Here is a 25759-nt window from a genome sequence, read left to right on the forward strand (position 1 = left end):
TTGCTGGGATTTGAACTCAGGACCTTCGGAAGAACAGTCAGTGCTCTTACCCACTGAGCCATCTCTCCAGCCCCCTTATGCAACTTTTAAATATAACAAACATAATGTTCAAATTTGAGCATCACTGTCCTACACCAAAGTACTCTACTGAGTGATGAACCGTTATTGTTTTGAAAAGGTTACTTCTACAGAAATTAACTTTAAGTAGTTAAGAGTAAATTTAATAGTAGCAAATTAGTTAATATATTTAAATATTAAACAGATGTCCGAAGAATTAAAAGTTATCAAACTAACCTTAATTAAATATATGTTACCAAATCAGTTCAGTTATATTTACGATTAATAAAGAGTAAAATACTGGATCTAAATTAAAAACTAAAATTTTATTTACTGAAAACGAAAGGTGATTAATAGAATTAAGTGCAAGCCAACTACTAAGAAAAACATTAAAAGTGCAACATGGATCACTTGTTTAGACATAAGGCATATAAAAATCACTAACTAAAGAGTTCAATGAAAATTAACAAAAACTTCCAAATTAAAGTGTAAATGTACATTTTTGTTCTATCTTTAATAACAGAATAAAAGAAAACACAATGGCCTTGCACACTGGCACAGGCCTTTAATCCCAGCACTTGGGAAGAAGAGGCAGGCAAAAACTCTCAAGTTTGAGCCTCGTGGTCTACATAGAGTTCTAGGCCAGCCAGGGCTGCATGGAGAGACCCTGTCTTGAAAAAAGAAAAGAAAAGAAGGAAGGAAGGGAGGGAGGGAGGGAGGGAGGGAGGGAGGGAGGGAAATGGAAGAACAAATAGAAAAGGGCTTCAAGTTTTTTGTTATGTGTGTGTGTGTGTGTATGTGTGTGTGTGTGTGTGTGTGTGTGTGTGTGTGTGTGTGTGTTCGAGAGTGTGTGCATGCACTCAAGTGTATTTTAAAACATCATTTAGCCTTCCTACAATTCTAGAATTCTCTATTTAGATTCAAATTAGTGTAGATCACTAATTCTGGGCACTCATTTGGAACACCTTGCTTTATACTTCATCCTCCTGGTTACCACTGTACGTTATAAACGCCCACCACACAAATATTCTACTGCAAGGTGTCTTGTTCCATCTGTTTTTCCCAAAGGAACTCAAAAGTCAGCACTGCAGTTCCACGGTCAGCTCAAGTACCAGAGCGGATACTTCCTCCCCAGTCATCTGGCTGTTAGCTCTCCCCTACAAAGCTCAGAGTTGAGACACAGTCAACTCTAACCCCCTTTTGTAATTTCCTGAGCTCTCCCCCCATACCCTTCAAAGTCCCTACTCTTCAAGAAAAAGACTATTTTTCTCCCCCCAATCCTACAATCCTTTCATTTTACATGAAACAGAACAACAATAGTGCAGAACCATCAGGAATGCTCTCCACAGCAAGTGGCAGCATCCCAAACTCATCCAGCCAGGATGAGTCAGCTAAACCAAGTCCCCTGACATATAGCTGTAACGGCTGTGTCAGTTGAAGGGATGGACTCCGACCCATGTCAGCTGTCAGCAATTCTATTTTAAGTACCACAGCCCTCACCAAATCACTAAAGTGTGACAGCAGAAACAGAAAGAGTCAGCAGAAGCAGAAAGAGTTTATAGTTTGTAAAGTGTCTTTGCCTCTTTCATGGTATAAGGGCTCTTTTTATTATTAAACACAGAAACTAACAGCCATAGCAGCAGTATTTGGGGAATTAAACTTTTCAAAGCACATATATATTTGGTATTTCATTTTGAGCTAATTTTCATTTCTTAGATAGTAATAAACAAATCAGCTAATTTCCAAGAGTAGATGCCATCTATTAGTCTCAAGTGTTCTTCTGTACCAGGCGACAACCCGGGTAACTCTCAAGAGAAGGAGAAAGAACAGAGCCTGATAACTGATCAGTCCTTGGCTTTGGTAAGAGATCTGTATCCTACATGGCTCTGGGGCTGCAGGCCAAAAGCTGTGACTCTAACCCTCTAACTCAGCTGTTCTTCTCAACTTGTGGGTTACAACTCCTTTGGGAGTGGAATGACCCTTTCACAGAGGTCTCCTAAGACCTTCGGAAAACACAGATATTTACATTACGATTCATAACATTAGCAAGATCATAGTTGTGAAGTAGCAAACATGAGGAACTGTATTAAAGGGGCGCAGCATTAGGAAGGCTGAGAACCACTGGTCTAACTGATCCTCAGACAAAAAAACAAAACAAAACAAAACAAAAACGCTCCAGGGAACTTCATCAAAAGAGTCAAAATTCTTTCTAGACAGGGAGCAATAAATAATACTGGGAAATTCTGTCTTGTGCTTCCAGCATGCTCCAGGTGTTCCACCAGGTACAGTAAGTTAAGCCCTGCAACGTGCGCTAAGCTGTAGTGCTCACTCCATGCAAGGCTTCATAGCCCGTCAGGGGCCGTCAACTACTAATGAAGCATGGCATTTTGTGTACTCTTTCATAGGGATGCTTAGCAAAAAAAAAAAAAAAAAAAGAGAGAGAGAGAGAGAGAATGAACAAATGATACTACAAAAAAGGTTATGTAATGCATACCCTTGAGTTAGTAAAGTCATTATTAATGAAATACTACAGTCAAAAGACGCAAGCGAACCCTTTCCTGACCAAGTCATAACATCGGCACATTCTTCTCCATCCATGACTCCCAGTCTCACATACTCCCTATGGCATCTCTCAGAGTACCTGCAGCTCCTTAGTTCACTTCCTGTCACACACCTACTTCCCACTGTTACAGCCAGGGTCCTTTGAGGCTGAGCTCATACACCTGTGTGTGGCCCAACTGCCCAGTAAAGTATCCAGCCTTAATGAACTCTATGTGCAGATTTGAGGAATAACGGGTACTCTTTCTTCTGTACCCCCTTTTTGAGAGTGTCTCACTGTACATCCCACTCTGTTCTCAACCTCGAGACCTTCTTGGTCTGGCCTCCCAAGTACTGGGATTACAGGTAGGCCCACCACACCAGCTTGGCTACTGCTCTTCCACAGCTCTTAAAACATGCTACTCATTCAACTTCTGGAGACACGGGCATACACTATGTCGGTTACCAGTGGATACTGTAGGGCCTGGGCTCACTTTCTGTGCCTGCTTCTGATGTCGCTAAGTCACAGGCTAATCAGGACATCAGAATGACTTTGGGCTCACCATCACCAAACGTCACTTAGAAAACACGACAACTGATGCGGTTTGAAACCACCAGCACTTTTCACACCCAAGTGCATGTCTGAGCTATACATTTCTTTCTCTTCTTGTCCCCCAAGATGGCACAAACTTTATTATGACTTCATTTTTTGGGGGTGGTTAAGATGATGAAACCCTTTTAAAAATATTCACCTGTTTAATATGTATGAGTGCTTTCTTACACGTATGTGCCCTATGTGCACGTGGGTGGTGCAGAGGGCAGAAGAAGGCATTAGATGTCCTAGAACTGAAGTTGCAGATGGTTGTGAGTTACCATGTTGGTGCTAGGAATTGAACCCTAGTCCTCTGCAAGAACAGCCAGTCCTCTTAACTACTGAGCCGTCTCTCCAGCCCCTGGGTGACTTTTTAAAAGCATATGAATTCCTTGTAAACTAATACTCACTAAGACAAAGTAAGAGAAAATACATCCTATGTGTTTTCTAGAGTCACACTTAGCCTTACTAGAATTATATACAATAAAAATGACTTAACAACCATGAAAATTAAGTCATTTCAAGACTGAAATCCAGGATTATCTGACTTCACAGTAACTATCCTGCAAACCTGTGAGGTTTCCTGTCCTGTAGGTCACTGGCTGGAGCCACAGCTTCCTGGTGGGCTGAAAGTCTATTTCTACTAGTAAGCAACCAGTCTCTTCTCTCCAAACTCGATTCTGCCTATCCTCTGTGCATCAGAAACGACCAGCAGTGGCTGAAGGCCCAGTAGCAGAGGACTTGCCTAGAATGACCATGGTGCCCCATGCATGTGCCGGCACCACCAGAAAGAAAAAAGGAAATGGCTAGCAAAATATTCCTTGCTAGCACAAAACAGTCTCAGAGTCTCAGTGTCTCTCTCTCCTCTCTCTCTCCCCTCCCCCCTCTCTCTCCCTCCCTCTCTCTCTCTCTACCCCCTAACTTAGCAATGGAACTAGCTCTGTTATTTGGCTATTTTAAATTCCAGACTCATGCCTCAAACAATGTTGTACCCAAGCAAAACATTTTGGTCCAATGTTTCTATCCCCGTGTATTTACAGCTCCATGGTACTAAGAAGGGATGTTGTTAACAGTTTAGAGGAATTCACTTATAAACATTTGGGTTGGGGGCCTGGAGGAGCAGTGGCTCAGTGGTTAAGAGCATTTGCTGCACTGGCAGTGTCTGGCTGAGTTTGATTCCCAGAACCCACAGCAGACAGCCAGCAAGTGCCTACAGCACCAGGGAATATGATGCCCTCTTTTGACCTTAGCATAGCACTACACTTACGTGCATAAACCTACTCACTGTGGCATACATACACATAGTTTAAAAAAAAAAAAGAAATAGAAATAAAAATAAAACCCAATCACGTTACTGAGTTTTTCCTGGGAGGAAGCCTATTGCTTGTTAGGGTTTCAGATAACTAATTTCACAGGGATCTATATAAGTGCCATGTCTAAAGCAGGGCTATACAATGCAGGGTTAGAGAATATTATACAATATTACATACATTTTTTATATATTGTAAGATACTTTTACAGCCTGAATAAAATCAATGTTTCTCAAATATTTTATGGATATAGAACTTTTAATTAAAGGAGAAACTTAACATAAAGTGCACAAGGTAAGAGCAATCAATGGTGAGACTTTCAAGATGGTCGTCGACTGGACATGTGTTCTTTAGAATACATGTAGGTGAACACTGAATGCAGTCCCTGAAGGAAAGCACTGGCTGTCTTGTTCACTGGTCTCTATGTGGCACCCTGGCTACATAGAACTGCCACTTTACCTTTGTGGAACAGGCATAGAGCATCTCTGAGAAGCTCTGGACCCACTTGCAAGTTCATAGACTAAGAACAAAAAAGGAGATTCCATACTCTTATTTCAGACAAGGATTTCCTTCTTTGGAGAAATTCTTGGAAGAAGGTACCCAAATCATGATCAAGATTAAGAATTCAAAGAACAATTAAGGAAATTAAGGTAAAAATTGTTAATGACTTCCTAGGTGGCACATGACAATATGACTTAGCCAAGGGTTCTAAGATGGATTTACAAACCCAGATTTAACTGAGCCAAACCAAAACTAAAGCTCTGGCTCGGAGGCAGTCATGGGGGGTGACGTGGTCTTAGGAGATAAGCAGTGAGCAAAGCTTTTACTTATTTTTCCCAGGTTCATTTTCTGGAAAGATTTTGCTTGTTCGTATGTTCGTTTTGATAACTGCTATAGTAGGTATAATTTTTATAGACAGTAAAATAATCAGTGGAAAGTTCATAGCATTTGAGAAAGGTTTTGAAGTAAGGGTAGGAATTTGACCTTGAGACAGAAACAAAAATATTCAGTTTGATTAAAATATGAGGGCACAGGAGAGGGAGATGGCTCAGTCATTAAAGGGCTTGCTGTACAGACAAGAGGAGTGGCGTTCAGGTCGCTAGAATCCAGGTGGGCATGCCAGTTTGCCTATAATGCCAGTCTCAGGAAGTGGAACAGAGGAGCCCTGAGTAAGCTGGCTAGCAAGATTAGCCTTGTTGTTGAGCACCGGATCTGACTGAGACACTGCTTCAACGATTAAGTTGGAGAGTGATGAAGAAAGATGTTCACTATTTATCTTATGCCTCCTTATGTACATATTTGCAAACACACACATATCAAAACATTCTACACACATGCATGCACTCCACACATACACATGAAAGAAAAGGGAAGGTAAATAAATATGAAGGTCAGAAAAAAAAAGCAAAAAACGGTTGGGAGGGAAACTGAAGCTAGACTGGAAAGCTCTCAATGCCTAGGCAAAAAAAAACCTGGACTGTTTCTATAACTAAGGAAGAACAACTAACAGTGATAGAAATTCCATGGACATGCACATAAGTAGGTCAAGAGAGACCAGAATGACAGACTAGACAGAATTAAGAGCTGAAACAAGGGGCCAGTCAGATGGCTCATCAGGTAGACACTTAACCACCACCTCTTGATGATCAGAGCTCCACTCCAAGGACTGACACGGTGGAAGGAGAGAGCTAACGCTACAGAGTTGTCCTCTGACTCACATATGCCCCCCTCACCATGCACACAAGCACACAAAATAAATCAATTAAAATATATTTGAAAAAGAACTGAAACAGTAATTAGCATCTAACTCCAGCTTCTCTGTCGCTATCATTCTTTCCATTGAATTTTGTTTTTCAATGTGTAAGTGAATGGCCATGCTACCTGAGAAATAGTCCAAAAAACTAACCTACATAAGTACATGTCAGCTTGGTAATGCAGTTTAAATTCTTTTCAAGGTGTTTCCTGTCGCATAACTCAAGTCAGTCCATTTTAGAAGCAAGAATCACTGTCAGGCATGGTTGTTCACGTTTTTGTTCCAATAGTTGGGAGGCAGAAGCAGGCAGATCTTTGGTATCAGGCTGATCTACAAATCAGTTCCAAGTCAGCCAGAATTCCATGGTAAGACCCAGTGCCCAATCTCAAGACAAAACAGTGAGACTCTATCATCTCCGTGCCCTCCCGTCTTCTGTCTGTGCTTCTTCTCTCTCTGTGGACTCATCCAGGACACCTGCTCTATAGTTTGTTGTTTAGAACCTTCAGGGTCAGACTACTCATATTTTGTCACCTTCTTGGGAGAGACTGCTGTGCATGGCATCCCCCTGCCTCACTGTCACGTGGGGTGCCTGGGCTGAGGAACTTGGAGCTCCTCGTTCTATAGGAAGGAGGCAGTTACAGATCTTGAACCCACAGCAGCTCTGCCCTTGCCAATCTCTCTTTTCCTTTGGGAATAAAGAGTCAAAATAATCAGGCAACCAACATAGTTCTTTCTGCTGCCTTTCAGACCCAAAGCTATACACAGACAATCTATATAGAATCATTTAAGGAAAGGAAATCACTGATCAAAACCACCTATCCAATATACCCTAAAACCCATCAGTTTGGGATTCAATTGATTTAAAACAAGCATCATCCTGGACAAGATAGTTTAGAGCAGACTTTTCTGTTGGGCGCTGTACTGGGAAAACAATCTAAATAACTTAATTCACTAAACTGGAAGAGGGATTTGATTTGAGAAAAAGGAGAAAGGGTAGGAAAATCTTCAAGGTAACTTTGGAATCTGATATATCTCCACCTACTTTTTATTCTGATAGTCAGAAAGATTTAAATATCACAGTCAGGGCACTAGCATCCTGAAGGGTAGAACATGAAAGCTAGACAGCCTAAGGCATGGAGCAACGAGGAGCTGTGAGCGCCTATTTCCAAGGTCCTCCACTGAGTCTGGAAGGATAATTCTAGCCTTTGGGACATCCATCTGCATGAGCTGGGGTGTATATGAGGCACTAGCCTAGTGTGTCTAAATGAAGCTGGGAATACTGGGTGGAAAGCTAACGCCCAGAAAGAAGTTGCAACACTAGTGACAAAAGCTCTGCGCTCTACCATGGAATGTATTTCATTCAAAGTAGAGAAACCAAGAGGAAGAGGTTCTCTTTCTATGTTTTATACCAACTATTAATGCTGGAAATTCTGAGTATGGCTGGATCAAATAAACATGTTTTTGGATAGTCACCATCAGAATTTATCTGCAGGACAACTCCTTCTCTAGCTCAGGTAAGGCACACTGTGATCAGGTGGAATGTGAAGTAACAGTTGAAAGCTAGTTTCTCATAAGCATTTCCAGGAGAGAAGATTATACTAATCATTTTCAAAGTCCTTAAAGTCTGGAGTAATGCACGTATTTAGAGTGCAAACACTAAGAAGCAATGGTAATATCTCCATGCCACATATGTTTGCAATGATTAATTTGCTCTCCTCTCAAGATACATCTTGTCCAGGTGCGGGCCTGCCCTACAGACATCTCCTCCTCTAGCCTACGGAGCCAGTGACATGGAGTTCTGAGCCCTGAGCTCATCTCGTCTCATCTCAGTCCTACAGTTTGTTCTCTAGTGTGGGCATGATGATGTCACCATGCACCTCTCTCCCTTTGCCTTTTTACATATAAAATGGGTTGCACCCTCTCTGACAATGAGTGGCTCCTTCTGCCATAGCCTTCCTAGTTCACGCTTGCTGCCTTCTCACTGAATGCTAGGGGCATCTCTGCAGATTGACTGTTAAAGACAGCTCACTGCTATATTTGGTAGAAAGTTTCTAATCATACAACTCTAAAGGGACTTAAGTAATTTTTGGTTTAACTGTTATTCAGATGATGTATTACATGATCTTCTCTCAGTAAGCCTTCACATCTCCCACACCATGCACACAGCTTTGAAATAAAGCTCAAGGTTAACACAGGTTCCCCACTTCCCCTCGCTATTGTCTCCCCACCTGTACAACATTCAACAATGTCATGACTGCTATCAAAATGTGGCAATGGACCCAGAACCAACAATTACAATGACACTTTTAAAATGTCTCAAATCCTTATTTCTTTTTCTCTATTAACTTTTCTGCCATGACTCAATAATCCCATTCTGTAGTAATTCCCCCTTCTACTTAGATACAAATTCTCCTGGCCAAGTCCCAGTGGGAAGCCCTGTTCTTCCCAGAAGGTATGGCCACAGGGCTGAGCTCTAACTGACCTGTCCTGAACCACATCACTGTGACTGACTGACTGACAGACAGCAGAGAGTTAGTCTGTACAAGTACCTGCTCTCTACTGAGTGCTTCCACATTCATTTTTCTCTCAAAAAACCCAGCAAAGAATGACTTGTTTTTCCTATTTTCTAGTTTAGGAAATGACAGGATGGCTACTCAGTATTGGTTCTAAGTAATGGAGTCAAGACTCAAGCTCACACATCTAACCCAAGTCTTCATAGACACACTTCTGAGAATATACTTAGCTAAACAAGTGAGCCCCAATATCTCTGATGAAAGCGTGCAGTGGCTGCTCTAGGCCCTAGATAGAGCTATAGCCACTTGCCCACTCATTTCACATTGATATTTTTGCTGTTTCCCACCCTGAGGACTGAGCCTTTACACACAAACTCATCCCACTCTGCCCCTGCCAACTTCCCATGGATTCCTACCATTGCCAGTTAACTAGATTCCTTTCTTCTGCTTTGAACACAGTCTCCCCCCGCCCCGCCCCTGGTGAATTTGCTTATTTATTTTATTTTATTTTTAAAATTTTTGAACACAGTCTTGACCCTTCTCTACTCACTACAATAGCTCAGAAGTCACAGGCTCTTAGCCACAAACTCTGGACGAGCACACACTTGTTTACAGTGTCAGCGCCATGCTTTCTGCCCAGCCCTTCTCCTGCCCTGCTGAAACTGTCCATTTAGAGTGTGACCTGCTGGCCCACCCATCAGGTAGCTGTGATACAACCCAGCATAAAGCATATATTCAAGGACATTAAAAAATAAATTCCTCTTGTCCTTGATTTGAAATAATGACAGAAAAGAGCTGTCAGAACCACTAAGAGCATCGTCCACCTCAATTCAGTGTCTAAATAGCAGTTAGCTTACCAAGCTTTAAGTGGATGTCAAGGACCCATTTATTTACCCCTGGTCTCAAAAGTGAAACATGGAATTTGAGTACTTTTTACCTAACTTCTCATCATCAGCAACAATCTTAGCTCTACACAGCAAGGTCAACCCAGGCACTAGGCTCCTAATTACTGCATTTCTATGACCAGGAGAAGCTACATACACACGCTGGGAAAGCAGCAGCTGACTCCGCATCACTTACCGGTTTATCCTTGATGGTTGGGCTGGACACACACAGGTACAGTTTCCCATCCTCCTCCAGGCAGGCATCTATCAGAGCTTGCACTGAGCTCTCCTCCTGGAACAGCAGGAAAGCATAGCCTTGGGGAGAAAGAAACAAAACGGTGGGAGAGATCAGTACTTCACCCTAAAAGCTGTAGTGAGAATATTATCTGTACTCTCAGTGCTCAGGAGGCTGAGACAGGAGGGCTGCCATGTGTGCTAACCTGAGCTACATAAGGAGTTACAGACTAGTCTGGACTACAAATTAGGAAGCCTGTTGTGCCACTGTTAGTAAATTCTTACTAATCCCTGGATGTTCAAGTGGGGCAAAGGGACCTAAGACCCTGCTGTGCTAGGCACTGTACTTGGTGCATACAGACAATTGTCTTGCTTGATTAAATCACATGCTACTCTGACATCTGGGTGCTGCTCTAACATCACTTCGTTTAATTTTCAGAACTACTCAAGAGAGCAAGTTCAGATACCTTTATGGAATTTCCACAAAATAGGTCTCATCATTAAGGTACACTGTGAATGGTGCAAGCTACAAATAGTATCCAGGAAATAAGCATCATTTCCATCCAGTAAGCAACAATCTTGATTAGTGCACAGCAGGGAAAATACTAAAATACTGTACTAAGTGAAAGTAGCCAGACAGAAAACACCATGTCCAGAAGAGGCAAATCACAATAAAACACAGATTAATGGCTACCTATAACTAGAGGAGTTGGTGTGGTGGAATTGATCCTGGTGACTGATGGCTGTACAAGCCTGAGAGCATATGGAAAACTACTGAATAACACACATTGACTTGATGAACTGTACACTATGTGAGTTATACTTCCCAAAGCTGCTGTTTAACCAGCCCAGCGGCCTGGTGTGTATTTGCACATTACCGGTGCTCTTTCCCCAAAGAGTATTCTCCTGAGAGAAGCTACAAACTACAAATGCAGTTTTTTCTCTTAAAGCTTTTAAAGATATATTTCATTACTATTCCTTCTTTGTAAGCTCCATACTAGTATACGATGCTTTAATTGTACCCACCTCCTCTCCTCCTCCAGCACCCCTAGACCCTTCCCAACAAGTCCCCACCCAGCTTATGCCGTTCTCTCCCTCTTTCTTCTTCTTTCTCCTCCTCCTCCTTCCCGCTTCCTTCTTTCCTCCTGCTCCTTCTCTCTTCTCCTTCTCCTCTCTCTCACCCTCTTTTTGAAACAACCTACAGAGTCCAATTAGGTATGCCCACATGTGTACAGGTGCGAGGCCATCTACTGGAACATCGGCAAACTACCAGTGGCACACTCTGAAAGAAAAATTAATTTCCCACAGCCAGTAGCCCCCAACAGCTAATAGCTCCTCAGCTGTTAGCTAAGGTGGGCTGGAATTTTGACTGGCTTAGTCCTATGCAAATAACCAAAGCTGTGGTGAATTCATGAGTGCAATGACCATGTCATATCCCAAAGACAGCAGTCATAGGCCTCTTCTCCATCCTCTGGCTTTTATATTCTTTCGGCCTTGTCTTCCTGGATAGATGTTCTCTGAGCCCTGGGGTGGGATGGGAGAGGATTTTGGTACAGATGTTCCGTCTCCAGGGAATACCGACAACCATTTACTATCTTCACTTTGACTGGCAAACATCAATATTAACTGAAGGATTTCCATGGACATAGTCAGTGGTGGGGGGTTGTTTTGTTTGTGTGTGTGTGTGTGTGTATGATATTTCCTTGTTGAGACAGGGTCTGGCTATACCAGGCTGGCCTAAAACTGGATGTGTAACCCTGACTAGCCTCAAACTTGACATCTTCCTGTTTCAGCTTTAGGAGAGTTGGCCTGACTAGCATGGGCCTTGACACCTTGTTTGCAACATAATTTTAAGCTGACATGGAATAGTTATATAATCTGTGGCACCACGTGATGAGAAGCCGATGCATAAGCACAATGGAGTGATCCGATTCTGAGACTTGGTGCCTCTCTCTTCTTAAACGTTTTTTATTGCATTGTGTTGGGAGATCCAAACACTTCTTTTTCAGTTCCTTTTTTCTTTTTAAAGGAGAATTATCTTTCTGATCATCATGTCTATTGGCCATTGGAATGACAAATAATTATGGATTAGGAGTCAGGATCTGGGTGTAAGTCTTTTACTACCATAACATTTACTAGCTGTGTGATAATGGCGGCTAACAGTTAGTGAGCATTTAGATACACCAAGTACTGATGGACAGGCCTTGTGCTTATGCGCTCATTCGGTCTTCCTGGCCTACAAAGCAGGTACTATTTTTAATTCTTTTTCACAGTTCAGAGAACTGTATGTAGTGATTAAGTGGCTGGTTTGAGGTCATAAGTGATGAAAACATTTACTGTAATAGAAAACATTTGAATCTCATCGGTCTTTTTTCTGTAAAATGAACACATTTGTCCTTTTATCTTACAGCAATATTAACCTGTTGGATAATATATGTACAAAAAAATGGGAATATCACACTATCATACAAGTGTTGACTTTCTGTTATACATTGTTTATTTTATTTTATTTTTATTTTTCTTTAATCTTTTTGTTACAGTCCAGTTGTTATCCCTGTCCTGGTCTGCCCTGACTGTTGCTCATGGATTGGTAAAATTAACAAAGTAAAAATGGCCATCCTACCAAAAGCAATCTATAGATTCAATGCAATCCCCATCAAAATTCCAACACAATTCTACAAAGTCATGGAAAGAGCAATTCTCAAATTCATCTGGAAAAACAAAAAACCCAGAATAGTGAAAACAACTCTTAACAATAAAAGAACTAGCTAGGCGTGGTGGCCCATGCCTTTAATCCCAGCACTCGGGAGGCAGCGGCAGGCGGATTTCTGAGTTCGAGGCCAGCCTGGTCTACAAAGTGAGTTCCAGGACAGCCAGGGCTATACAGAGAAACCCTGTCTCAAAAACAAACAAACAAACAAAAAACCCAAAAACAAAAAAACAAAACAAACAAACAAACCAAAAACCAATAAAAGAACTTCTGGGGGATTCACCATCCCTGACCTCAAGCTGTTCTACAGAGCAATAGTGATAAAAACTGCATGGTACTGGTACAGAGACAGACAGGTTGATCAATGGAATAGAACTGAAGACACAGAAATAAAACCACACAGCTAGAATCACTTGATATTTGACAAAGGAGCCAAAAATATACAATGGAAAAAAAGAAAGCATCTTCAATAATTGGTGCTGGTGTAACTGGTAGTCTGTATGTAGAAAAATGAAAATAGATCCATATTTGTCACCTTGCACAAAGTTGAAGTCCAAGTGGATCAAGGACCTCAACATAAAACCTGATACACTGAATCTAACAGAAGGGAAAGTGGGAAAGAGCCTTGAATTCAGTGGCTCAGGGGGAAATTTCCTAAACAGAATTCCAATGGTTCATGATCAAGAATGGATAAATGGGACCTCATGAAACTGAAAAGCTTCTATATGGCAAAGGGCATAGTCAATAGGACAAATAGGCAACCTACAGATTGGAGAAAAAAAAATCTTTACTAACCTAACATCCGATAGAGGGCTAATATCCAAAATATATAAAGAACCCAAGAAGCTAACCACCAAGAAACCAAACAACCCAATCAAAAAAATGGGGTATAGAACTAAACTGAAAATTCACAACAAAGAAATCTCGAATGGCTGAGAAGCACTTAAAGAAATGTCCATTCATTTTTTTATGACTTTAAATTACATATGTGCATGTGTGTCTGCATCTGAGCAGTGCATATGAGTGGGGCCTGAGGAGGGCAGCAGTGTTGGATTCCCTGAAGTGACAATTACAGGAGTCAGCTAATGTGGATTCTGGAATTGAACTTGGGTCCTCTGGAGGAACAGCAAGTACTCTTAACCACAGAGGCTCCTTCCAGCCCCAATTCCAATTTATGGTGTGTGTAAAATTAACATTGAGTTGTTGTTATGACCTCATAAAATTGTAACTCATGTGAATGATATGTGCTCCTTTCTACTCTGCATTTACAAAGTATCTGGGGAATCGATGGAAATGATCTAGATATCAAAGTAAGCCTTAATTAAAATCACTCGATAGGCTGAATAGTACCAAACATTAAACTGGCTGGATATCTGCTTTCAATATCATTAGCCCATTTCCAAGAAAGAACTGACAGATGTAAGTTTATTTGCTAGTTTTAATATATACCCCTTAATAAAAGCCTATAAATAGTGTTCTTGTAATCACAAGTTTGATGGCAGGTTCTATTAGTTTGAAAGACATATAATTTTTTTTTTTGGTTTAGTTTTGGCCAAAACCTCTCTTCTTTATTTCCTGTACTCTGAGTCAGTAACAGACACAAATTCATAAAATACCTCCAGTTTCATAAATGACAACTGAGGTGTATGGGGTTTTCTAAGACATAGTGGCCAATGGGAAGCCCTCAGCTCAGAGCCAGTCTGAAGGATGAGGTGAGCTCTGGAGGAACTTGTGGTCACTGCTACTGTCATGACCCTAGGTTATATACAGCATAGTTAGAATGAAATTCTTCACTTCCCACTGGTACCAAATAGGTTAGAAGTTCAGGGTTGGAACACAGAGCGAGTTTTAGATAAGCATGAATTGGCAGGAATAGGAAGATATAAGGGCACAATTCCATTTTATTTGGCTAGGTTTCTGAAGGGTAAATTTAATTAACAGGACTTTTTCTTTTAATGCCTGAGAACATATTAAAAATTACCTCTGAAATATTCTTGGTTGGTTTTCAAATACAAAGCTTCCTGGGGTCTTAAATATCTTTCATATTATAATTTTAAGTATTTTATCCCTATGTAGATAGTACTTATTACCAAGCTTACTACCATAACTACCAGGCCGTGGGTGTTAGGAACTCACTGACTCATCTCACCCACACAGGCTCCACTCGGTAAGCTCAGTTGTCATTATCCTGTCCCCAGGGATTCTTAGATTCAAAGCTAGGGGATGAATTTGGAATTAAAACCTAAGCCACATCTGGAGCTCTTGCTGCTGCCCATTATCAACACTGTCTCGTGTAAACAGAAGATAAAGCTAATTACAATATCACTAAGAACATACCTCTAACATTTTTTCTAATGTGAGAATGACTTTTAGATGGTTCCTGGCAGCAACAACAACAGAGGACAAGTTCTTGCGTTCTATCACCTAGGAATTTAGGTTGAGCCACACTAGAGGCAACCCAAGCAGGTTTCCTAGTGCTCCCTCTCTGCAGTCAGAACAGGCTGTCTTATGGCTGGCCCCTGCTGTGCAGTTACAAAGAACTGGTTATTGCTTGTTCACAGACCATGCCTTCAAGGAGATGTAAGGCAAAACTATTCTATCTCTTCCTCAAAGAACTGATTCAAATGGTGTGTGAGTGGAAGACACAGGAAATAACATAAATTCGTTAAGTCTCTAAGAAATATGAAGTTAGATGCTATCTTTGGCTATATACTGAGTCTGCACAAAGGCTAGATTGGCTGTTCTCTGACGGAATGCCTGCGGAGAAGAACAGAACTCCAGCTGTGCTGAGGCCTCCTCTCCCATGAGGACATCAGTGCCACCTCTCACAACAGGCACTTCCTTCTACCCATTTACGTAGTTGTTTTTGTGACTTTCTGGCCAGATGTCACATACAAGGGTCATGATGATATTCAACAGCTCACCCCTTTCCTGCCATTAGTAGGTCTGAAGATGGCCATCTTCTGGGTCCCTTTCTCCAATTCAGGACAGCAGACTCCTTAGCAAAGCCAACTCTCTGTGACTTTGGTCTCTGCAGACAGCATGGACCATTCCCTTTCAGCCTAGACTGCTTCTTTGGCCTGCTTCAGACTCCAGCCCTTTCACTGGGAGTATCAGACAGCCTACAAGAGCTGGTGGATACACTCACCAACTAGCTGGCCATGGGTGCCAGGCCTGGGAGGCCCAGAAAGACTTTCTAAATCCAAGCAATCATGCCATCTGACCGAGCGCCCTGGCCTGTACTTGCCTTTAAAATGCTATTGGTGATTTACTTGTTTCAAGTAATAGCCACAAATGAGAAAAAAAATTCCAGGTTGTGGGGCTGTGTCCTGGTTTGTATTTATAAAATTGTAACCAACCAACATACAGACTTCTGATCAAGACAGAGCAGCCTCAGAAAGACAGGCCCAAGCCTTGGATAGGCAGAGAACTCTCTCTCGCCTCAAAATCCAAGCGCTTAACCACCAATACCCTTCCTGGAGTCTGAAGGGCACCGCCAGCCTGAGCTGCCTGGGTTCAGACCTTTTTTTTTTTTAATGACATAAGCCAGTCTGTTTCAAACATTCTCTCTGACCTTGAATTTCAGGTCATAGGACTTACCTGGTTTGCCTCAGGAGGTTTGTCTTTGGATTCATTTCAAGAGAACCAAAAATATCTAGGAGGTGCAAAGCATGATGGTAGGCACTGGCTCTACAAGGATGAATAGCAGCAAAGAAGGACCCTGCCCTGAAAGACCCAAGATTTCTATCTTCTGTGTATAAGGATGTAAACAATGACTGTTTTCATGGATAATATGGTGGTGTGGTTATGTCCTACAGAACACTAGTAAGAAATACTGCAGCAGATTTGTCCAATCCAGAGAACTTACAGAGCAGAAGCCAGATCTAGCTGGAGAGGGCTATTTTTTTTTTCCAAGAAGTGAGGTCATTCCAAGTTCAGGAAAGAGAGCAGGCCACGGCAGGAACAGGCCGAGTGCAGACTCACGTGTAAAGGAGCAAGTGAGCTCTGGGTTAGAACACAGGGTTGGCGTGAATGAGTCACACCAGCGATCCCCTGCCTGCTGCCTAGAGCACTGAAGACCTAGCACTCCCATTTATTTTCCTGTTGGACTAGAAAACCTCATCTCTAAAATGGCTTGAACTCTTATGTGCCCTAGGCACAGGAACCTACCCATTAATATTCAGTGAGGTCATGGGGGCAAGTAGAGAGTTCTCGCCTACAAACAGTGTATTAGAGAATGGAGAGATGGCTCAGTGGCTAAGAGCACTTGCTGCTCTTCCAGAGGGACTGGGGTTCTGTTTCCAGCACCTAGGGTGGCTCACAAGCACACCTGCAACTCCAGCTCCAAGGTCTTTTGTGACTTCCATATGCACACATGTGACACACACACGCAAACATACACATTGAAAAAAATAAATTAAGTCCTTTAAAAAGGAAACGGCATTAAAAATCCAAAGGAGAAGCCGGGCGTGGTGGCGCACGCCTTTAATCCCAGCACTTGGGAGGCAGAGGCAGGTGGATTTCTGAGTTCGAAGCCAGCCTGGTCTACAGAGTGAGTTACAGGACAGCCAGGGCTACACAGAGAAACCCTGTCTCGAAAAACCGAAAAAAACAAACAAACAAACAATCCAAAGGGTCAGTGTTTAAAACATATTTTTAAAAACTGAACTTCACGGAGAGATGAGAGACTACTTTCAGTAAGCAAGAGATGACAGAGACATCAGAAGCACACTCTGAGGCAGATGTCACATGTGCACAGCCCCTGCTCAAATGTAGAGACGGCCCTGCAAATGCACTTGCTCACCTTCCTGGATTCCTAAACGTGCCACTTGGAGTCAGACTACATTTACTTCCTGGAGCTGAAATACACATTAGTTCCAGCCCATTTTCTGCTTCTTACTACACCAACAACTGCTTCTTGTAGGCTGGCTGTGGGTGAGCAGGGGTGGGAGCGGCTGGAAGTGACAGGAAAGCAAGATGCCTGAGAAGACGCACGCCCGAAATGGAGACTTGGTGGAGCACTTTCTGCAGTCTGGGGCAATGACGTGGAGAGTTAGCATTAAAGCTGTTTATGTAACTACACTTTCTCATCATAAAGAGGGCCTTGTGAAGCCTGCCAGCCTGTCCCTTCAAGTCACTGTCAGTTCTAATAAGCACCTGACCAGGGAAAACTGAGACCAGGTTGGGAGTTTGGGAGGAACTGACCAAACCAGTTGGGTGATTTTATTATTACCAGGTACTACATTTTCATGGAGGGCATATTATTTAACACCTACTGGTCCTAAGACTTATGTTAGTGCTTGTGTGTACTGTCTTATCTAATCTGAAAAACCCAATGAGAGGCACTACCTCAGATGAGTACACTGCCAGGCAGGGGTTAAATTACTCAATGCTAAATGTCAAACAGCTAGTAACTGTTGGCACCTCTTCCCGAGACTCCATGTCTGATATCTGTCCACATATTTGTTGCTTTTCCTTCACCCTCAAACAATTGGCCAGCTGTGTTTTCAGCAGACACATGTCCTCGGGCCTAAGCTCTGACACTAAATTCTTTTCTCCTCTGACTTTAATATCCTCAGATTAGTTCTTGATTTCAGTGACAATGCATTTTCTCTCTGTAACAGTTTCCCCTTCAAGACTCTGGGCACCTACTCTCTTTAGAAGACAACCCAGGTTCACTGTTAGCATCAATAATTTTTACAGTTCCTCGTAGCTATTTCTCCTCCTCCTCTTCTCCCCACCCGTGTGGGCATGAATGGGTGTAAGTATGCATGCCTGTGTGCCTATGTGTTTATATGTATGTGTGTGTGTGTGCACATGTGTATACATTTGTGCAAGACACAGGTCAACTTTGGGTGACCTCTTCCTGGCCTGAAGCTTGATGGCTGGACTAAACAGGCTGCCCAACAAGCCCTAGGGACCCGCTTGTCTTCCCCTTCCCATGCTGGGAGAAGAGGCACACCTGACCTTTGATGTGGTTTCTGTGAACAGGTATCAGGTCCTCACGATTACATGACAAACACTTCAGCGACTGAGTCATTCCTCCAGCCCCATGTTCCCATTTCCAATCCTTTTACTTAATATACTCTTTCTTGGTCATACTTTCAGTCTTGGTCCTACTAAAATCCTACAGTAAGTCCAGACCAAAACTGAAACATCCTCTCTCTTTCACCTGACAAATTTGCATTTCATTTCTGTTTCTGACAGGTGCTATCTTCCAAGCAGAGTCCTCACGAGGAGTACTTACAGCTTCCAAGCAGAGTCCTCACGAGGAGTACTTACAGCTTCCAAGCAGAGTCCTCATGAGGAGTACTTACAGCTTCCAAGCAGAGTCCTCACGAGGAGTACTTACAGCTTCCAAGCAGAGTCCTCATGAGGAGTACTTACAGCTTCCAAGCAGAGTCCTCATGAGGAGTACTTACAGCTTCCAAGCAGAGTCCTCATGAGGAGTACTTACAGCTTCCCGGGATGAAGCACCTGCCCTTTTCTAGCATCTCTGCCCAGGCACAGCATGTACCACTGTGACCTCGTTCGGACACACTGTCTCTATTTCTGTAGCTGCTCAGGCTTTGTCCTGTGGCTTACATGCCCAGAATGCTGTTCTCCTTCCAGTACAGCTCCCTAAATTGTAAATGGTTCACAAAAACCAAGTTCCCAGTTGGACTTTAGTACAATGCTGAGAAGACAGGTGTTTAATACAACAGTCTAAGTGGGAGTGTACTATGGTCTCAAAAGTTAAAATAGAAGCTTCTCCATCTGTCTAAGCAGGACAAGACAAAAAAAAAAATCACCTCATTACAGTCCAGTGCAGTTTCAATGTTTTCACAAGAAAACATTCCCTGGAATGAAAACTGCAAGTATATAAAATATTAAAATATATTCATAATTCACCAGAGTGTTAGAACTGTCAGCCAAGACCTACATTTATGAAAGGAAAATAAAAGAATATTACTCAAAGTATTTATTGTATTATAGAGTGTGAAAGATTAAATACATGCTAAATTCATTAGGCTTCCTGACTAATGTTTACATAACCCAGAAGGTGTAAAAACGTGGAATCTGAGACTAGATTTTATTTTCATTCAAATTATCTACAAGGGGAAAAATAACATTTGCAAACCTGTCTTTCCAAAGTCAGATTTTAGACCAATTGAAGGAAAATGAAATAGATGCCACACTCCAGCCTGCTATAGTCACTCAACGACCTGTTTGTCCCTTTCTTGTCCCTCAAACAGTATTATCTTAGCTGGCTGGTTCAAAGTGGATTGAATCCACGTGGCCTGCCTTCTGCCAGGCTCACAAGTCATGCTGGCATTACATAAACCATCACAACTGCATGGCTGAGTCACAAGGTCAGCAGGCAAGCCAGCCTGCGCAGCACAGGGAACTCCAGCACTGCAGCTGAAAGCCGCTCAGTAGCATAGCTTCTGGTGCTCAGGAGATGGCTCTGTGCTAAAGAGCTGATGTTTTTACATGACCTGGGTTTGATTCTAAGCACCCACACACCAGCTGTCAACTGTCTGGCCTCTTAGGGCACCAGGACATACATGATGCATGGACATACAAGCACAGAAACACATACAGGCAAAATAACTACACACATAAAAAAGAATAAAAATATATGTTTTTTTTTTAAGATGCACAGGCTTTTCTGAAAGTGGAAGGGAGTCTACACCTGAGTCACTGTATTACACTGCCTGCCTGTGTCTACTTCTGTGCACCTGGACCTGTGACCCAGACTGAGAAAGCTTGTACCAGCTACCCAAGTAAGCTGTGGATTACAGCCTCCTCCATTGCTGGCATCTCAGATTCTGCAGGGTTTCAGAAGTACATAGCTATCTCTTGCCCAATATCTGAGGCTGGCTCCTGCCCTTGTGTTTGCCCGGAAGCCTCTGCCAACAATGGCAAAGTACTCTCTCTGGCTAGATTCTCTGTGTGGTCCTATAGGTTCCATTCCTTCCTAAGAGGTTAGATTAGAGCCATATCAGGAGAAGTTGCTTTGTGCAGAAAGGAGAAAAAGTCCAGGGTGGGGAGACATTTTTATAGCTCCAGAGGCAGCAACTTTGGACGAGAGACATTCTCCAGAAGATACTGAGAGGTTATACTGAATATCTACCACTACGTTATTGGGCCAAGTTATCTTCCCAGATGGAATATTCACAGCTCTGTGCTCAAGGAAGTTACGACCAAGCTTTTCCTTTATAGCAGTCATGAAATCCAGGGCTCTACCTTGGGAATAACTTACGTTATAGCCAAGTCTTAAAACATAAACTGGACTAATCAGATGTCCTCTCTGGAACTCAAATAGAAACATGAGGACAATTGAGCTGACTCTCAGCAGAGGACTGCAATGGAGGATTAGCTCCCAGTACACACCGCCGAGCTGCCCTGCCACCCCTACCACAGCCTCCACACCACCTGCTCATATCCAAGCTCCTCTTATACTCTGCTAGTCACTTACAGCCGTGCCCCTGAGCTGAGCCAGCACCTGAGTGTCTGTGCTCGGTCCAGGCAAAGAACTCCATCACAAAGCATCCCACCCAGGTACAGAAGTGATGAGGTAGCAGCAGAGGCAGAAGCCTATAGGTAAGCTATGGACAAAAGACAACTCAGACCTACTACACGCTTAAGACAGCTCTTTGGAAAGACTCCAGCTTATGTGAGAACAACAGAGGACCAGGCTATTTAGCCTAAGCATGCTTTCCCTTCTAAGCAAGAATGAATTTAAAAATTCACTTCCTTTATTTACTAGGTAAAATAACACCAACTATCGATATTCCAGGTTCAAGTCAGTCTAATAAAAACTGCACACTAATAAAAAGACATTTCTCTTCTTCCTATTTCAGCTTTAAATGAAGGTTGGGTAAGGTGGAACTTTCCATTTCTAGGATGTGATGGGCTTTGACTCTCTGAGCAAGGAATGAAACTGTTCATCACCTGCAATGCTGTAGTTCATTCATTTAAAAACTATTCGAGGCAAATGTGCCAGGGGTAGGAGGTGCTCGGTACAGAGCAGTGAGTGAAACAAGAAGAAACACCAGGCTCTTGCATTCTAGTTTGCAAGGCAGACGATAGGTACTTCAAAGAAACGTAGGATGAGGAACGAAAGAACTATGAGGGGAAGCAGAGGGCAGAGGGACAGCTACTTTAGCTATAGACGTTAGGATGACTGTTGTTGTTAAGGTGACATCTAAGCAGAGACCTGAAGGAAGAAAGAGAGCCTATTCAGAAACCTGGGTGAAGAGTTTCTGACAAAAAGAAGTACCAGTGTTCTAAAAGGATTCTTCTGTCCTGTTCAAGACAGTCCGGCTGGTCATAGTAGTGTATATCTGTAATATAAGTCCTCAGAGCCATCAGGACTTCAAGGTCACCCTAAGCTCCCCTATGAGACTCTGCTAAGATGGGCAGTGATGGCAGGAAGCAGCCAAGATTCAGCCAATCAGGCTGGATCAAAAAAAGACTGAATCACTTCAGGTACATGATTCATACCAATGTGGCCCTGGCTTCTGCAGAGGTCCATTATTTGCTGAACAAAGAAGCGAAAAGGTGAGTTCACAGCTGCAATGTGCCGTTTATCCGACTTGGAACTAAAGAGAAAACTTGGTGCAGATGTCCAAATTAGCATAAACTTTACAAAGCGGTTGCTTTGGGAAACCATGTGACATCAAATCCGGAGTCATTAAGATCTTCATCTCTAGTTAAGTAGTTCTAATTTAGCCCAAAGGAAACAACTTGAAAGAAAAGGATACAGACAAGAATACATGAACATAAGTATTATTACTAATGGGCTATATTGCCATCAAGCAAATAAATTAGGGTATAGAATACGTGAAACAGCCAACAAAAGTCATTGGATGCTTGTGGGGAGATGAGATTGAAATGTGAACACAGACTGATCTCAGCTGTTATGCTACTGGCCCTGTGTACAGACAGATAGGTGTACGCAGCTAAAGCAATCCTACGAGGAAACAAAGATGCTGACGATGAGTTCTGCTGAGGAGGCACCATCATTCCTGCTGCTCATAAAGCGACACTTGCTCAATGAAAGCCAGATTGTCCTGTTCTGGTTCTACTGCTCTGTCCACTTATTGGGAAGTTATAATGCCAGGGATTCGACAAGAAGGCCACAGCTATCTCTAGTTCATGGTCTTAGTAACTGTTGCTATGAACTCTACTTATCTGCTCTTCATTTTCCTCTCCCTTCTCAAAAAAGATGACTCGAGACACACGCACTTCCAACCCCTGTCTCTGCTCCCCATGGCCTGACTGTGAACCAAGTACCCATTAGGGATTTCTTCTCAGATCAGATATGAGGACAAACCAAACTCTAAATCAAACTTCCAACACACCAGCCTGATTCTCCCTCTGATCAACAATGCCAACTAGCATACCATTATTATTATTTTTTTTATTATTATTAGGTATTTTCTTCATTTACATTAATGGAAGGAATGTCAGCACACCCTGCCATTGAGCCTACTGCCACTGTGACCACCACCATCAGCTCCATCAACAGAACTACAACCCCCCATTCTTTTTTTTAAATTTTAATATTTATTTATTTTATGTATATGAGTACACTATAGCTGTACAGATGGTTGTGAGCCTTCATGTTGTTGTTGAGAATTGAATTTTTAGGACCTCTGCTTGCTCTGGTCGGCTGCATTCACTCCAGCCCAAAGATTTATTTATTATTATACAAAAGTACACTGTAGCTTTCTTCAGACACGCCAGAAGATGGCGTCAGATCTCGTAAGTGGTTGTGAGCCAGCAAGTGGTTGTGGGATTTGGACTCAGAACCTTCGGAAGAGCAGTCAGTGCTCTTACCCGCTGAGGCATTTTGCCAGCCCTTTCCCCCTATTCTTGTAATATCTCACTGCTAGTATCCTAGGTCTTACTAAGAAAACCACTCCTCTGCTCACACAATCCTTCACTGATACCTGAGTACCATGTAGAATATTCATCTGCGATTTTTTGTTGTTGTTGTTTAAGCATAAGAAACGACATGAAGGCATATGTGTGGTTTGAATATGCTTGGCTCGTGAGGAATGGCATTATTAGGAGGTGTGGCTTTGTTGGAGGAAGTATCTCTGTGTAGGTGAGCTTTCCTAGTCCCCACCCCACCCCGGGAAACCCCCTATCTCATCCCCCCTGCTTTTATGAAGGTGCTCCCTCACCTAGCCACCCATTCCCGCCTCCCCGCTCTGGCATTCTCCTACACTGGGGCATCGAGCTTTCACAGGACCGCTCCTGCCATTGATGCCCAACAAGGCCATCCTCTGCTACATATACGGCTGGAGCCATGAGTACTCTTTGGTTGGTGGTTTAGTCCCTGGGAGCTCTGGGGGGAGGGGAGGTCTGGTTGGTTGATATTGTTGTTCTTCCTATGAGGTTACAAACCCTTTTAGCTCCTTCAGTCCTTTAATTCCTCCATTAGGGACTCCGTGCTCAGTCCGATGTTTAGCTGCAAGCATCCGCTTCTGGATATGTCAGGCTCTGGCAGAGCTTCTCAGGAGACAGCTATATCAGGGTCCTGTCAGCAAGCACTTATTGGCATCCACAATAGTGTCTGGGTTTGGTAACTGTATATGGGATGGATTCCCCAGGTGGGACAGTCTCTGGATGGCCTTTCCTTCACTCTCTGCTCTGCACTGTCTCTGTATTTCCTCCTGTGAGTACTTTGTTACCCTTCTAAGACACTTTGGTCTTCCTTCTTCTTGAGCTTTATGTGGTCTGTGAATTTTATTTTGGGTATTCTGAGCTTTTGGGCTATTATCTACTTATCAGTGAGCACATACCATGTGTGTTCTTTTGTGACTGGGTTACCTTACTCGGGATGATATTTTCTAGTTCCATCCATTTGCCTAAGAATTTCATGAATTCATTGTTTTTTTTTATAGCTGAGCAGTACTCCATTGTATAAATGTAGCACATTTTCTGTATCCATTCCTCTGTTGAGGGACATCTGGGTTCTTTCCAGCTTCTGGCTATTATAAATAAGGCTGCTATGAACTTAGTGGAACATGTGTCCTTTGATATATATTGGAGCATCTTCTGGATATATACCCAGGAGTGGTATAGCTGGGTCCTCAGATAATACTATGATTTTCTGAGAAACCGCCAAACTGATTTCCAGAATGGTTGTACTAACTTGCAATGGAGGAGTGTTCCTCTTTCTCCACATCCTTGCCAGCATCGCTGTCCCCTGAGTTTTTGATCTTAGCCATTCTGACTGGTGTGAGGTAGAATCTCAGGGTTGTTTTGATTTGCATTTCCCTGATGTCTAAAGATGTTGAATATTTCTTCTTGGCCATTCGGTATTCCTTAGTTGAGAATTCTTTGTTTAGCTCTGTCCTCCATTTTTTAATAGGATTATTTGGTGATCTGGAGTCTAACATCTTGAGTTCTTTGTATATATTGGATATTAACCCTCTATTAGATGTAGTGTCCTTTGCCTTACAGAAGCTTTGCAATTTTGTGAGGTCCCATTTGTGTATTTTTGATTTTAGAGCATAAGCCATTGGTGTTCTGTTTAGGAAATTTTCCTCTATGCCTCTGTGTTCGAGCACTTCCCCACTTTCTCTTCTATTAGTTTCAGTGTATCTGGTTTCATGTGCAGGTCCTTGATCCACTTGGACTTGAGCTTTGTACAAGGAGATAAGAATGGATTGATTTGCATTCTTCTACATGCAGACTGCCAGTTGAGCCAGCACCATTTGTTAAAAATGCTGTCTTTTTTCCACTGGATGGGTTTAGCTCCTTTGTCAAAGATCAAGTGACCATAGGTGTGTGGATTCATTTCTGGGTCTTCAATTCTATTCCATTGATCCACCTGCCTGTCTCTGTACCAGTACCATGCACTTTTTATCACTATTGCTCTGTAATACAACTTGAGGTCAGGGATGGTGATTTCCCCAGAAGTTCTTTTATTGTTGAGAAAAGTTTTCACTATCCTGGGTTTTCTGTTATTCCAAATGAATGTGCAAATTGCTCTTTCTAACTCTGTGAAGAATTGAGTTGGGATTTTGATGAGGATTGCACTGAATCTATACATTGCTTTCAGCAAGATGTCCATTTTTACTATATTCATCCTGCCAATCCATGAGCATGGGAGATCTTTCTATCTTCTGAGATCTTCAATCTCTTTCTTCAGAGACTTGAAGTTCTT

General features: G+C 42.5%; 1 protein-coding gene across 20 annotated transcripts in view; it reads right to left on the reverse strand.

Annotated features, from left to right (window-relative positions):
* The window catches only part of Cpeb3 (cytoplasmic polyadenylation element binding protein 3), a 188280-nt gene that overhangs the window by 38989 nt on the left and 123532 nt on the right, over positions 1 to 25759 (reverse strand). For all 20 annotated transcript variants that reach the window (XR_003952770.1, NM_001290827.1, NM_001290828.1 and 17 more), the window contains one exon: positions 9844 to 9962. Coding sequence is in view for 19 of the 20 variants with exons in the window: in NM_001290827.1 (NP_001277756.1) it covers positions 9844 to 9962 (119 nt within the window). In the remaining variant the exon portion in view is untranslated. The remainder of the gene's footprint in view (positions 1 to 9843; positions 9963 to 25759) is intronic.

This window comes from Mus musculus, chromosome 19 (genome assembly GCF_000001635.26).
Source record: "Mus musculus strain C57BL/6J chromosome 19, GRCm38.p6 C57BL/6J".
NCBI lineage: Eukaryota > Metazoa > Chordata > Mammalia > Rodentia > Muridae > Mus > Mus musculus.